This window comes from Nematolebias whitei, chromosome 19 (genome assembly GCF_014905685.2).
Source record: "Nematolebias whitei isolate Nwh7 chromosome 19, NemWhi1, whole genome shotgun sequence".
Lineage (NCBI taxonomy): Eukaryota > Metazoa > Chordata > Actinopteri > Cyprinodontiformes > Rivulidae > Nematolebias > Nematolebias whitei.
Window position 1 is genome coordinate 32,227,675 of NC_056516.1, and position 15,598 is coordinate 32,243,272.

General features: G+C 38.7%; 3 protein-coding genes across 3 annotated transcripts in view; all 3 read right to left on the reverse strand.

The window, feature by feature from the left end:
• Positions 1 to 436: 436 nt before the first annotated feature.
• Positions 437 to 4,874, reverse strand: cct3 (chaperonin containing TCP1, subunit 3 (gamma)). Its single transcript, XM_037693420.1, has 14 exons — positions 4,786 to 4,874; positions 3,677 to 3,738; positions 3,432 to 3,482; positions 3,238 to 3,300; positions 3,064 to 3,160; positions 2,849 to 2,966; positions 2,514 to 2,700; positions 2,214 to 2,363; positions 1,744 to 1,876; positions 1,557 to 1,638; positions 1,290 to 1,470; positions 971 to 1,216; positions 707 to 838; positions 437 to 619 (listed from the first exon to the last, which is right to left on the reverse strand). Exons 1-14 carry the CDS (start codon positions 4,811 to 4,813, stop codon positions 527 to 529), a joined length of 1,623 nt encoding a protein of 540 aa, XP_037549348.1. The 5' UTR covers positions 4,814 to 4,874; the 3' UTR covers positions 437 to 526.
• Positions 4,875 to 5,445: 571 nt separating this feature from the next.
• LOC119425867 (protein disulfide-isomerase A3-like) lies at positions 5,446 to 12,875 on the reverse strand. Its single transcript, XM_037693421.1, has 13 exons — positions 12,721 to 12,875; positions 12,437 to 12,515; positions 9,694 to 9,811; positions 9,499 to 9,606; positions 9,236 to 9,362; positions 9,030 to 9,143; positions 8,817 to 8,942; positions 6,962 to 7,144; positions 6,667 to 6,775; positions 6,398 to 6,526; positions 6,038 to 6,117; positions 5,896 to 5,953; positions 5,446 to 5,808 (listed from the first exon to the last, which is right to left on the reverse strand). Exons 1-13 carry the CDS (start codon positions 12,873 to 12,875, stop codon positions 5,719 to 5,721), a joined length of 1,476 nt encoding a protein of 491 aa, XP_037549349.1. The 3' UTR covers positions 5,446 to 5,718.
• A 1,947-nt stretch (positions 12,876 to 14,822) lies between these two features.
• gon4la (gon-4 like a) overlaps positions 14,823 to 15,598 on the reverse strand; it is a 12,188-nt gene continuing 11,412 nt past the window's right edge. The window contains exons 25-26 of the mRNA XM_037693003.1: positions 15,021 to 15,123; positions 14,823 to 14,936 (exon numbers count right to left, since the gene is read on the reverse strand). Coding sequence (XP_037548931.1) covers positions 14,823 to 14,936; positions 15,021 to 15,123 — 217 coding nt within the window. The remainder of the gene's footprint in view (positions 14,937 to 15,020; positions 15,124 to 15,598) is intronic.

The window sequence follows — 15,598 nt, forward strand, 5'->3', positions numbered from 1 at the left end:
GTAGATCTTGATTTTTCCCTGTACTTTACATTCTTAAGGTCTCCATGTTAAAAATTACACACGTACACACTTCTCTTGCTCATATACTTACCGTAATGTTCATCTGCCTTTCTTGATTTCTGTATTGAATCTTTGACAGATATTACTTTCAGACTTTTCTGAAGGCTAAGTTTTGAACAGAATCACATTATAGAAACAGTCTCCCTACAAACACATTACAATCTTTATAAGTCTAGTGTTTTTTTTCCTGTGCAGACGTGTGATTTTTGTCCTCAGACATTAAATTAATTAAATTATCTGTTTAAGGCTTCAGTCACTCACACTCTGGACTTGAGTAAAAACACTTAAAAACAGATACTTAAACAAATAAAACTAGAGACAAGTGTCAAATTTTCTAACTTGGCTTTTATTAAGTTTCATTGAGTCAGCTGGTCCCCACACATGCGTGCACACACACACACACACACACAAATACAAACAAACGCTCAGTTGGAGTGACTCTTGCTCAACAGGGATCGAACTGGACCTATTCTGCTCCTTGTCCTCCTGTATTCTCCTCTTTGTTCTTCTTCTTGTGACCAGAAACAATGTCGTCGATACGTAGCAACAAGATGGCCGTCTGCAAAACACAAGGTCCTTTCAGTATTGGTAATAAACAGCATTGATCATATTGATCTGAACTGATCACAATGAGTGAGGCCCTGACCTCGACAGCAGTCTTGTAGGTCTGAGATTTAACAGCAAGTGGCTCCCAGATGCCGAGTGTCGACATATCACACAGACAGCCAGTTTCCCCATCGACACCCCAACACACACTGTTGTCCTGAGTGTGTTTGGCCTGAATTTGAACACACACACACAAAAGCATTACATTTCAGCAGCGCATGTTGGCACATATAAACAATAAGCAGCACACGAACTCCAGACGTGCTTGTCAACTGATTTACTGCCAAATAAAGTTTCGTGTTACCCTAAGGGATGTCAGCACTCGAATGGTGGAAGCTCCACAGTTCTGGATCAGGGTTCGGGGGATGACCTCCAGAGCCTGAGCCACAGCGCGGTACGGCCACTGTTCGATGCCGGTCAGAGAGCGGGAACGCTCCATCAGCCGCTTTGACACAGCCATCTCCACAGCACCACCGCCCGGGAGCAGGAACGGGTCGAGCAGCACGTTACGACACACCTGCATGGCGTCCTGCAGGTTCCTCTCCACCTCCTGAAGACCACACACAGCATTACACACTGAACAGATTAATGTGGTGGACGGATCAGCTGGGGGTGACCCTCACCGCCAGGATCTCCTTGCTGGCACCTCTCAGGAGAATAGTGCAGGCTTTGGGATCTTTGCACTCTGTGACGAAGGTGAAATACTCGTCTCCGATCTTCTTCACTTCAAACAGGCCTGCCTTCAGACCGATGTCTTCCTCACGCAGCTCGTCAGTCCGACTTGCAATGCGAGCACCGCATGCCCTAATAATTTTTTTTTAAAGACAGCGTGGCTTTAACAACATGCTACTGCTTTTAGTGTCTGATCAGTGTTCTGTGTAACCACGTACCTGGCGATGCGGTTGTTGTCGGTCTTCCTCACGCGGCGGATGGCGGTGATGTTTGCCTTCACCAGGTAATGCTGGGCCAGATCTGAGAGAAAACATCAGGCCTGATCAGTTTAACACTGGTGGACACGTTATACACATTTGTCTGAGAAGATGCTTTTTGTTTTTGGGATGTGACAGGTTTAGATACCTGAAATGCCTTTCTCGGTGAAGACCAGGTCTGGTTTCAGGCGGATGATATCCTCACAGATGTGCTGGATGTATTCTTCCTCCATCTGCAGAATCCTGGCGAAGTCTTCCTCCTTAGTGATCTCGATGTCAGTCTGCAGGAAATGATGCATCAGACACGTACAAATAAGATTAATTTTGACCACAATAACCTTTTACTGGAACCATAATCTTTGAGGAGGTTCTTCCCATAACACTTTCAATTTTTTCTACAAAAACAAAATGCTTGATGCAGTTCCAAAGGCGATATTTAAACACATAAACATCTTGGTAGACGTAAAATGATTGTACACTTGTTATAACACGAAGTAAAACACCCTGTAAAATGCATAAAAATAAAAAAATTGTTAAAAAAGATTGAAAGTAAAGTTCGGGGTTGTTTTGGTTAAAATGCAGCTATTGTGCGTTACAAAATGTGTTACCGAGTCATACCTGGCTCTCCCCCTTCTTGTACTCTAGAGAGCAGTCCAGCAGGATGATACGAGGGTTTTTAATCATCCGTCTCATCCTGGGGTGAGTCACATCTTTGTTTACCATCACTCCTTTCAGCATGCACGAGTCCTCAATGATCCCACCTGGAACCTAAACGCAAAATGGGAATTAAGAAAAATGAAGTTGTTCAAATCTACTAAAGGAATTTTGCTGTCAGAATTTATTTATTTATTTATTTGAAACGGTTTTCAAAGAGCATTCAAATTCATTAACCAGCTGCAGGTGGTCAAATAGCCGTACCTTCTCCACCTTGGCGTACTTCTTGATGTCAATCTCTTTGCGTCCGTTTTCCTCCAGTTCCACTGTGCGAACAGCATCCAGTGCAATGCTGCAGGCCAGTTCTGACCAGCGGCTTAGAGCTTTGGTGTTGATGGCAGAGTGAACAATCTTGAGCATCATGGAGCGATCTGAGGTGTCCACAGGGATACTGGAGGGAGAGTACAATGTAAATCTTTTAACACCATATGTAGTAAATCTTTTTTTCTTCTTTAATTTAAAACAACTGTTTGGTTGATAAGGTTAACAAAACCATATTAATATGAGAAGGTTGGGCACTAAAGTGTGTCAATATGTACCTGATTTCCTTCAAAGTTTCCAAAATGTCCTCCAAAGCCTGTCTGTAGGCACTGATGATCACTGTTGGATGCATCTGCTGCTCCAGAAATTGTTCTGCTACAGCCAACATCTCTCCAGCTGAGATAAAGACAAATAGAAACAAAAAGATAAACCTTAAATCCGATCGCCTGTTCTCTTTAAACACTCAGTTTGTTAGCCTTAGTAGCCTTCTTACCCAGTATTATAACCGAGGTTGTCCCGTCTCCCACCTCTTCATCCTGTGTGCGGCTGATCTCGATCATCGACTTGGCTGCAGGATGCTGCACCTGAATCTGTTGCCGTGGAGATGCAGTTTAGGAAACAAACAAGGACACAACTCATAGTAATGTTACCGATTTGTGACTCTGACCTCTCTGAGAATGGCATTTCCATCATTCGTCATTACAATTCCTCCTGTGGGGTCAAGCAACATCTACACAAAACAATACAAACGAGACACAAAACAATAAAAATGTGGCATGTTATTGGCTTAGTGTATTCATTTTAATTGCTGTACATCATATGTTACGTCTGAATATTTTGAGCATATAGGATCAAACTTACCTTCATCATGGCCCGTGGGCCGAGGCAGGTCCTTATCACATCTGCAATGGTCTGAAATAAACAGAATTTTTATGACTAGGTTAGATGAGTAGTGAGTACTCGTCAATAATTCATGATGAGCCTTTACACTGTGGCTAATTTGGTACAACTCGAATAAAGACTGAACAAATCTTTCACTGTTCACCTTTCAAACAGAGCAGGCGGTCTTTCAGCAAGCTAAAATAAATATTTTAGCTTAAACTAACCTTTGCAGCATTGATGTTTCCTGTCTGAACTTTACGTCCCGACTCTCTTTTCACGTTCTGGTCTGTAGAGAAACAAGCAAATAAAAAAGGCAGTTAATCATAATATAGACACTTTTGTGTTCCAACGGTAAGATACTTTATTTTCAAATTGTTATTGCTGATTTGCAGATACTGTACTGCACGATTACGGTACTTTAACGTACACATTAAAATAGAGTAACGGGAATGACAGATTAAGACAATGTAAAATATTAATAACTTAAAGATAAATGACTCCTAAATTAGAGATTGCAGCTCTAATAATTTAGTTTGTCTCAAACGATAAAATTACCTAAAAATAATTTAAAAAAAAAATTCCCTTAAGGAGTTTCAAGTAAAAGTCTTTACAAATAAGTCAAGCCCATTTAAAAACAGAATCCTTTAATATGCTTTTTTTTTTAACTAAAGCACAATTGTTATTGTTCTAACATTTATACAAATAATTAAAGTGGGTTATTACACCTTTATTCAGTTAACCCATGACATAGTTCGTTCAGAAGAAAAAATAAAATCTCCAAAGCATGTTTTCTTAACTAGTGAGTTTTGATGTGTTACACAGAATTTCTAAAATATATCTCATCACATTTAAATAAATTATTTATAAAAATTAAACTGTCGATCACATACTGACTGCTGTCGAAAAATAATTAGCTTTCACTTCTAATGGTTTCAACTAAACTGCAGTCACAAAACGGAATAAAAACTAGCCTAAAGGTATCACTGAATTTGGTTCTGCTTCCTAGCCTTAGCTGCACATTCATGCTGAGTAAGGAGTTAGCTTCAGCTAGCCTAGCATCCCCCATAAGCTCTTCGTTGTACATGAGCTAAAGATGCTAAGGATGCCGGGTGGAGATGCTAGCTTACAGTCGTGTGTAGCATTAGCTACATGCTAACATTACATTAGTAGGAGGAAGCTGATGCTCCGCAGTTTAGCACATGCTTAGCTGCATTGTACCCCAGCCGGCCCGCTCTACAATGGTAACAAAAGAGGTAGAGCCGAAAAAACCGGTGGCCACCAAGTTACACTTAAGTATTCAATGTTTAATTTAAAATAAGTTTTTGTTACTTACTGAGTACTAAAACCTGCTGGCCGATCATTTTGATAACGCGTAGCGGACAGCAATAGCCTCGAAGGTTCTGGGTGGCACGAGGAAAGGGAGGGCTCAGAAACAGGGATGGAACACTACATAAGATCTGGCCAATCAGCGACCAGGATTAGTTTGATTGGCACTCTCTTTCACCAATAGAGTGAATGAGGTAATGTCTTTTGGCAATCAGCCTTTTATGGAGAAAAGCTGCCAGAATCTATTTGAAATGTTATTACATTTTTCCCCACTTCAATTTATAAACTTGCAAAGTTCTTTTAAGTTGATGCTAGCAATAATTTTAAATTATCAGTGTTTAAGGACATTCTTATGGAAATATATAAATTATGAAGGAGCAAATATTAAACAATTTGAAATTAAACAACTACATTAAAAACTGAATGAACTCAGCAAAATCTTGCAAATGTCAAACATTGTTTTATTAAATAGTCACAGCAGAACTTCTGAAATTAAAACGGGCTCACAATAAAAAAATTAAAAAAAAGTCTCTGCTAAAGTTTAAACAATGAATAAATAAAATAAATAAATAAATAAAGCACCAACAACAAATTGTGCAGATGTTGCAATAATGATGGGAACCATTTTGTCTTTGCATAAAATACAAATAAAAAAGTGCACATCTGGTGGTTCTGTAAATAAGATGATCAATAAATACAATAATTTAATGAGGATATACAACATGAAAGACTAATCATTTGGGTAATGAGAAAAAAAGTGATTGGACTCAGTTTGTTTTGTTAGAAACATTAATGAGTGAATGCTCCATTTGCTATTTCTGGTTCAAGTTCAAGTCATGTCTGCAGCACTAAGACTCCGTCTCTTCACATCTGGTTTTAATCACAGAAAATAGGTGGTTGTATTGACCGTAGTCAGTTCTGATCAGTGGGTGAAGATGGGTCACAGTTCATCCTTAAACCCAGTAAGCACCAGACTGTGACTGGCTTCATGCTTCAGGAACTTCATGAAGTCTTTGAGCTCTCGAGTGCCCTGAAATCAAGCAGTAGACATCACACTGTTAAACATCATGTCAACACCTATCAGATGAAATGATTAAAACGCATCCAGTTGTGTTACCTGGTATCTTATGGGATTGTCCTTTTTACCAACTGGAGCAAAATAAATGGTTGGAAAGCTGAAGAGAAAAACAGAACCGCGTAAAATAAATATTCAATAGGCAATTTTTCTTAAAGTTTATTTATGAAATCTTCATGCTCACCCTTGGACATCGTATCCCAGCGGGACATCATTATCAACAGCATTCATCTTGGCAATGACAATGTTTGGGTCAGAATACAACTGAGAAAAAAGTTATAAAAAGAGGATTCAACATCAGCATCAGAGTATCTGTGAAATAAAAACGAGTGGAGAAAACACAACTTATTTTATGTTTTGGTGACAAAATAACCAGGTCTGGTTACGAGATGAAAACATTAAATTAAGCCATATGGTTTTTTTTTATTCCCCACCATGTTGGTACTATATTTCAGAAGTACATCAATATAACAGATTAAAGGTAGATTCATAAAAAATAACAGTTTTGTTTATTTTAATTAAATCCAACAAGTCTTATGCGTACCGTGTCAGCCAGCTCTCTGTAGACCGGTACCAACTTCTTGCAGTGTGGACAGGACGGAGAGTAAAACTGAATCAAAACATCTTTATCTGATTCATTCACGATGTCATCAAATGACTCTGCAACAACCACCTGCAGTGTAGAAGACACACAAACTCCTGTAGTCACAGTGAGGCCAGGAGACCTCCTATTCTCACTCATCGAATATTTTTAATAAAAAAATTAAAACGACTCATTCAGACAGAGTCACGTTTACATGCAGCTCCTCTCACCTTAACAGGACCGGTGTTTTTCTCAGGTATGGGCTCAGATTTGACGTAACGTTTGAGACGACCTGCAAAATAATCTTCCAGAAACCTCTCCAGTGACTGACCATCCCTCCTGAAACACAACAATCCCATTTCAATAACCTGAATACTGACCGACAGGGACCATTATTATGACTCAATTAACTCAACATCAGAAGAACGACACAGCCGTTTTAAATACTTCATATCTTCAGCCACAAAGAGAAATTAACAAATCCAACTAGATACTGACAAGCTTGTCTTTGAACACAATACCTACGTGAACTCCTCCCTCATGACATATTTGTGGCCCAGTTTGGTCCGGATTGTGACAAATGGCAGCTCGCCCCCGTCCGATGTTCCCAGACCATAGTCATCCTCCAGCTCAAATTGGAAGTCCTTCTTATTGGCTACAGAGAACATTAAGCCACGTCCAGTGTACTGAGATGCCACCTTCATCACCCTAATAACAAAACACGCAAGAGCAGGGGTTAAATGAACCTGTCCACACACTCAGCAAACAAGCCGTGTTAGTTTATACATCACCTGTGTGTTACTCATACAGTAGGTCTGTTACTTGTGTGTTAGCTGTACACGAGTGTTAACTGAATTTAACATGAGCAGAACATTGTCAAAAGACACCACAACAATCAATTAAAGCTCAGATGGGCATATGATGAAACAAACAGAACTGTTTTCTTTGTTGCAAACATAAAAAGCTTTGGAGAACTTTGGTGAACTTTCTTAGCCACCTTAAAGCCATTAAATCCTCCACTTATTCTGGGAAACAGGGAACAAGCCAACCCTTGAATTTATCATGACATCTTGTGTCATAAGCTCTCAGAAGCTAGTTTCTCAGATCACACCATTGGTTGGTTCACCATTTCTCAGATCGGAGGCAATGTGTTCAACATAATGGTATTTCCTCCAGTTATTTAGCAGTCAACAATGGTGTACCACAAGGCTCAGTCTTAGGACCCACCTTCTTTACAATCTACATAGATAATGCAGGTTAGAGCATCCCTGATGCATCCTTACATTTCTATGCTGATGGCACAATTGTTTATTGTTGAGCTAAAACAGTTGCTAAGGCTTTCCAGCTTTTGCAATCCGCCTTTGACATCATCCAGTCAGATTTGTTCCGTCTCAAACTTGTCCTAAATGCCGACAAAACCAAAGGGATGTTTTTTCAAACAGGAAGTCAGTCCCAGCAGTTCTTATTTTATCCTCAAATGGTGTCGTGTCCCTATTGAGTTTGTTGATTCCTATAAATATTTGGGTATCTTGGTCGATTCGCATCTCTCTTTAAAGCTTCACGTGGAAAACTTAGTAAGGAAACAAAGTAAAATTGGGTTTATTTTTCAGAAATAGATCCTGTTTAACTCTGAATGCTAGGAAACACCTTGTAACTGACTTTCCTTCCCTCCATTGATTACAGTGACATTATTTACATGAACACTCCTATAAGCACCCTGCGGATGTTGGATGCTGTCTATCATGGTGCACTAAGATTCATAACTGGCTGTGATTATCATACCCATCACTGCACCCTGTATTCACTGGTTAACTGGACATCATTAACTTCACGCAGACTCTCCCACTGGTACATTTTCATCTTTAAATCACTTCTTGGTCTGCTGCCTTCATACAGCTCCTCTTACATGTCTCTGCGTGAGTGCAGCTACAGCGTGCGCTCTCAAGACATTATTACCTGCAGTGTTCCCTCAGTGAGAACTGAACTAGGCAAAAGGGCCTTCTACTCCGCTCCTGGTTCCTGGAATATCTTACAAAAAGATCTGAAGTTCTCGACCTTGACCTCTCTAAGTGGCTTTAAACATTTTTTAAGTTCTTGGCAAAACCAATGTAGACATGTTCCTGTTTTCAGTTTTCTACATCACCTTACAACCTAACTGTTTTTTCGCTACTTTTCCTTTTATTTATCCTTTTAACCACCATTTTATTTTCACTTGTTAAAAAAAAAAACAATAATAAATTTGTACACATCCTTTATGATCGTCTATTGTTGTCCACTGTCGTCATCACTCTTTGTTAAAATTCAGGTCTCTCTTGTAAATGAGTCCACGAGGCTCAATGGGATTAACCTGCATAAATAAAGGTCGAATGAATTATGTTACCTGTTCCTCCAGTAGTTGGACCCTCGGACGTTGTGATGATAATCCAAGTCGTAATATGCTGTCAGGAGGTCTCGAACTCTTAGACGATCTCTGTTCTCCATCGTCATGTGAGGACACAAACCAAAGCTGCACAGACAGATGATGACAGTGACTCAGTAGTTCCTCTGTTGTCCATCAGATGTTGCTGTGCACACTGAAATCGGAGACTCTCACATGTGATCTCTGATGAAGCGTCTAAGAGAGCTGATGGTCAGATAATCTTTAAAAACAGCAACACCGTCCTCAAACGTGTTGGCCAGTCTAGGAGGTCTGAACAGCAACACACTCCTGGAAAGACAAAAGATAAACACACGCACATGTAAAATTCACTCATTTAAATGCTAAAACACAACATTTTAAAATGTGTTCTGTAAACTTACTCGGAGCCAACATGCTCCTCGGCTATCTGCAAATCTGTGACGTGAGCAAATCTGAACTGTTCTCTCAACAGGCCAGCAGCATTCAGAAACTCATCCAGACGAGAGCTGTCAGAACCTGAGAAAACACCTACCACAAAGCACACACTGCGTATCTAATCAATGACACCAGCTGTCTTTACTCAGAAAATATGTAATATAAGTACAAGTATAAGTAAATAAGTACTTGACTGGTGTAAAGTTGGAAAGTTAAACATGAGTCATACCAACAATACTCGCATCATAGCTGTTGACAAAGGTCTGAAGGTCTTCTTTAGTCTTCAAGTAAACAGAGTCTGGACCAGTCTGCTTCTTCATGTAGTTATAGATTCCATCTGAATTCACACAAACATTGAACAGTAATAATGCTGACTTTCAAAAGCATTTTTTGTTGGTTCTGTTCAGTTTTAAAATATTTTTACCTGCAGTGCGTGGTCCATCATAAGGTGCCGAGTCCTTGCCGTACCTGAAGATCTTTAGAGTGGGATACCCAGTGACCCCAAAATGACCACAGGTGTCTGAGTGAGCGGTGCAGTCCACCTGGAAGACAAGTGAGACCCCACAGGTTTTATATTTGTTTACTACGTTAACAGTTATTAATGACGATTCAGCATTCACACTACTTTTTTTCAGTTTTTAATTTTTTTCATACGCATTTTGAAGTCTAACTATATATATATATATATATATATATATATATATATATATATAGTTTTTGTTATTTTAGTCATTTATATAAATCAAAGTTTTTAGCTTTCAGGAGATGGATGCTGTAAGTTTTGGTTCAAATTTGCATCACCATACTTGCTCTATTTCAAAGATTCAAGGTTCTTTATCCGTTATACACATCACATGTGGTACATGTGGCGGAACGAAATTGTGAATACAGGGTCCCAATCTGTGGTGTAGTCTATGTGATACATGGGTATTCAAGTATATTCACTAGAAAACCTTGGGAATTTCAGTATACCCACTTAAAAGTGCCCAATGATACATGACATATTTTTTGTATAATTAATACTTCTGTATTTACTACTTAATACTTGAACATGTTTTGCTTTGTTACTGTTTTATAAATTCTATAACATGTTTTTAATACAAAGCCAACCGTTGTACAAAGTTTGTTGTTCATTTATTCAGATAAAAGCATTGGAGAAATTTTGAAATATTCAATATGCTTAAAAATCAAAATAAATTAATGATTGCATTGTACTAACTGATGTACTTTGGTTTCTAAGCACAGTATACCCACTACAAAAATGGAGACTACACCACTGGTCCCAATATATTATTTTTGCCTTCATATGCTACCTTTAGCTTTTAGCTAACCTTTGGCTACTTTTAGCTTTATGCTATAGTTCTGCTATGTTTAGCTTTTAGCTACCATTATGCAATTTATAGTGAGGCTATAACCTTTAGCTACTTTAAGCCAGCGCTTTGCTGCTTTTAGTTTTTAGCTAACCTTTAGCTACTTTAAATTAGCATTTTGCTACATTTGACTTTAAACTAGTACTCTGCTACTTTTTACTTTTAACTAGCATTCTGAACAACCTAGCTCCATCTTATTACTAATCTTACTGTTCCATATTTTCCTAACAGAGCACTTCGCTCTCAGACAGCAGGCTTACTCGTGGTTCCTAGAGTTTCCAAAAACAGAATGGGAGGAAGGTCTTTCAGTTATCAGGCTCCTCTCTTGTGGAACCAACTTCCAGCTTCTGTCCGTGAGGCTGACACATTATCTAGTTTTAAGACTTTCCTTTTTGATAAATCCTATAGTTAAGGTTGGCTTGTCATGCTGCTATAGGCTTGAGGCTATAGACTACTGGAGAACAAATTGACCTCATTTCCTTAAATGAATTATTAAAATTGAATAGTTTTCATTTGATACTAGTTCGATCTTAACATGCGATTCTTGACCTGCCATTGTGTATCTGTTCCTACTAAACCCAGCCAGTCGAAGCAGATGGCCGCTTGTCCTGAGCCTAGTTCTGCTAAAGGTTTCTTCCTCGTGAGGGAGTTTTTCCTTTCCACTGTCACCTTCATGCTTGCGCAAGATGAGAGTTCTGCGATGGAGTTAAACTCAAATGTTATAGAATTGTGCAGCTCAAGGTGGCTGCATGTTGGAGCAGCTCTGTTACTTTCATTCTGAGATTTTGCTTTTGGAAACTGTAATTCTTGTTTTTCTGGATGCAAATCACATTTTTTGGATGGTTGTTTCCTCTGGTATCGGATGCTGCGCAGCTGGAAGGATTTTTACTGAAACTTTTTTAGTTTTAGACATTTGTTATGATGCGCAACCATGGCAACAAGGCAATTTTCTACAACCAACAGCAGCTGATTAACATCTCAAAAGCTCGAATAATATCTAAACTACAGCCTCAAATCTCAAATGACTTGAAAAGGATGTTCTGTGGACGCATTCTCATCTACCTGCCAGCTGTGCTCGAGTGCCTGACCACTGAGATCCTGGAACTAGCAGGAAACACGGCTCATGACAGCAGAAAAACAGGATCGTCCCTCAGCACATACAGTTGGCTGTCCGCAGCGACGAGGAGCTCGGCAGGCTGCTGGGAGGAGTGGCCATCGCTCTGGGAGGAGTTCTGTCCAGCATTCGGGCGGTCCTACAGCTCGGGGGAACCGAGTCCAGCCGAGTTTGGGTGGACGGATCGGACGGCATCTGCAACCAGTTTCTTAGGATCCACTGTGGGATGGACCTTTACAAGAGATCCTTCCTGTCTACAGCCATCAGCATCTATAACATCTCTTTATGAAATGAGGATAACGAGTTACAACAACAAATAATTTCCCTTTGGGATTAATAAAGTATTTTTGAATTTGAATATGAAAGCGGTCTGCTCCTCATAAATAGTGTTATCAACTTATTTTTTATATATGAATGTTTCTGTTGAGTGCCCTGAGATGACTTCTGTTGTGACTTGGTGCTTTATAAATAAACTGAACTGGATTGAATTCTATTATTTTAAACTTTTGGTTATCTTTTGGTGACTGCTTCTTTAAGCTAGTGTTCTGCTTCTTTTAGTTTTCAACCACCCGTCTCTCTCTTTTTTTTTTTAGCTTTAACAACTGTTTCAGCTTCTCTACCAAATATCAGCTAAATCATTCAGCACTCAGTTTTCATAGAAAATGCAATTTCTCTTATTTTACCTTTGCTAATTGAACAGCTCCCTTCAAACGCATTGCTGCCTTCTCAAATTCTGGAGCCAGTTTTTTGCAGTGACCACACCTGAAAAGATATAAACAAACAGAATAAAAATGAAAATAAAGGAAGGACGTTTATTAAACGTTTAAGGAAAAATAAAATTAGGAATCAAGAGAGGCATGTATAATGACGGGGTGAATAAATGAGTGTAAATCGTGAGTATTTTTTCAAAACACGCACAGCTGATTACAGTTACACACAAATTCATATTACGGAGCTAACCGGTTACCATGGAGCGTAGAACTTCACCAGCATGGTCTCGTGCCCGGTTGCCAGGTACTCAAAGTCCGCGTCCCCGAGCTCGAGCACGTCTCTGTGCGAAGACACAGTACGAAAAGACAGCAAGGCCAGCGAAACGGCGGGAAGCAGACAGATGGGTGTCATCACGGCGGAGACAGAACTGAACAAGACTGCGTAGTAAAAATAAAAAAATATAAAAAAGACGCGATTAGCATCACCAGCTCGTAAACCCGTAGCGCCTCAAGAGATACCGAAAGAGTTCCGGTTATACCTTTCGAAATAAGACGCAGCGCATAACAACAAATATTGATTTTGTAAGAAAAAAATAAATTAAAAACATGCAGTCAAACTATCTTATTTGTAAGTTTGTTTTTGAACAAATAAAACACACAAAAATATAACGTTTCAATCCAAAACATAAACCTACCGCTTTAATTGTGAAGATGAAAACATTCGTTTTGGATAGTTTCCGCTGTAACTCCAACACCCAGCAGTCAAGTGAAAGGCGGGACTTAAGAGAAAAAAACCCGGAAATCTGCTCTCATTGGTCGAACAAGTCGAACTGATGTGATGTAACCGTGCTATTGGTCAAATGGCTTGTCAGTTCCAAAAAATCATCTACCTCTCGTTTTTAATCAATTAGAAATTTCCACTTATTTTACTTAACATATTTGTTGTCTTATTTATAACTCTGCTTAAATATATCTTAACAGACATAAATTTAGCAAAGAATATAATCTTAAAATATTTTGCTCATACACACACACACCTCTCCATCTTTCAATCCATATCCGTTAACCCATACATATACATGTATATATTTATCATGAGCCGAAACATCCAGTGAAAGAATAAAATACAAGCATCAATCGGTTGGTACTGAGCAACAGAACTGAACAAGGACAATTTTAGAAATGTAAAAAAAAATAATTCTTTATTGAATTTGTCTTTAATTTTTCTATATTCAATATGAATAAACAATCATTACAAAACCCTAACAGAATGCTGGAGCATCCTTCCCAAAACATGGAAACAAGGTTGTTAAGAAACACATCAACAATCAACAGTTTAACCTCCAGTCCCATAAACTCTTTGGGAAGATCAAATTTTCTGATGTCAATTGAGTTTTGGCATTAATAGGTCTTACAATCAAGTTGCTAGCTAGTAAAACTTTACCAAATAACAAAAAAAGTTTAAACCTCAAGGGTTTGTTGAAATAAAGTTTACAATTTTAAATCACACAACCGAATTAAATTGTAATAACTATTGACCATCGGACCAGAATGGTTTCCAGTAAAACCAAATGTGTTCAGATTGAAGGGGCAGCAGCACTTTTCCAAGGCATGTATAAAATAAAAGACCCACAAGCAGCGCCAAAGTGTCAAATGTTTGTTGATATTATGGGTTTACTGCTCATCATATGGAATGTAAAAAAAACAAAAAAAAAACACTAACAATGATGTAAAAATAAATAAAACAAACAAGAAAACATTAATCTACGGGGATTTTGTTTGACTTCAATGACAAAAACTATTTTTAATTTAGGTTTTAGTGTTCAAGAAGGTAAATTCTAAATAATTCAGGTATTCACCACGATAAGAACAATTAGGATTAAAGCTGTTCAAAACAAGTATAAGTGCTTTACAAAATCTTTAGTCTTAGGCCAAATCTGGAAAGGCATAGCTACTGTAATTGATTTTTTAACATTATTGTAATATAAGTGAGATTTGACTCCAGTTCTGTATCCTCGGAGGAACACACCGACTTGATTTAGAAATATTCTTCGAGTTGTCCGGATCAGCTGCAAATGACCAATAAAACATGAATGAACTATAGACTCAAACTGATGGATCCTCCAGGTTTGAAACTGTAAAATTCATCGATGTTCCTGAATTAAACCAGTGAACTACAAGTTGGTTCTTGTTTTTTACACCACCCTCAGCTAGACTTTATCTTGTCGCATGTGTTTGCATCGACTAAACCCGTAACTGGAACGTCACAGATGTGATTCCACAGTGGCAGATATGGATCGGTCTCGGCGCAGACGTTCACTTTGTGTTACTTTAACAAGCTTCTCTTTTGGTTGCTTGTTCAGTCGGGAGCTGCACTGTGCTCGCTTGTTGGCTGGCCCTTTGAGGGACAGGAAGTGGGCTTTTGGGATGCAGAGTGAAAAAGCTTCATGAGGTCTTGGAATCTAAAGCGTACCTGAAGGAAACACCAAAACATTTTTTAATAAGTTAGGGAATTTTTAGGTACTGATTCAACACAATAAGCTTTGTGCACCCTCACCTGTTGGACCGTCTTATTTCCCAGCTGAGAGGACACTTGTCTGAATGTGTTCCTGTTGGCTCCTCTCTGCTGACAGGCCGTCAGGATGATGCGATCAGCGTCACTGAAACAGCAACATCAGCTTGCTTTAAATGTTTCAAACATCTTCAATTCTACTTTTAAAAAGTTCTATAATGTTTTATCTTGTGTTTATTTGGTCCTTTTCATATTTACAATAACCTTGTTTTGATTTTTTTTCACAACAATATATATAATTTTTTTACTTTAGGATGGAACAAAAAGTTCACAAGCACACTAGCAAAACAACGAGAATGGTTTTAGTTAACAATGTTAACATGCTATACAAAAATAAATACCTTTGTGGTTTTATTAAGACAATAGTTGTGCTTCAAAGCTATAAATGGGCCCTTAATGCATCGTTCTGATTCAAGCAAAGCCAGTGAGAACAAGGAGTTTATTCCACTGTGTAAGAAAAAGGGCAAAATTAAGACGATGTATGTGCTAACAAGCATATTTCAGGCTGCATTAAATTCCCCGTATTGCCCATGGGCACATCACAGCTTCCTGACACCCCCCCC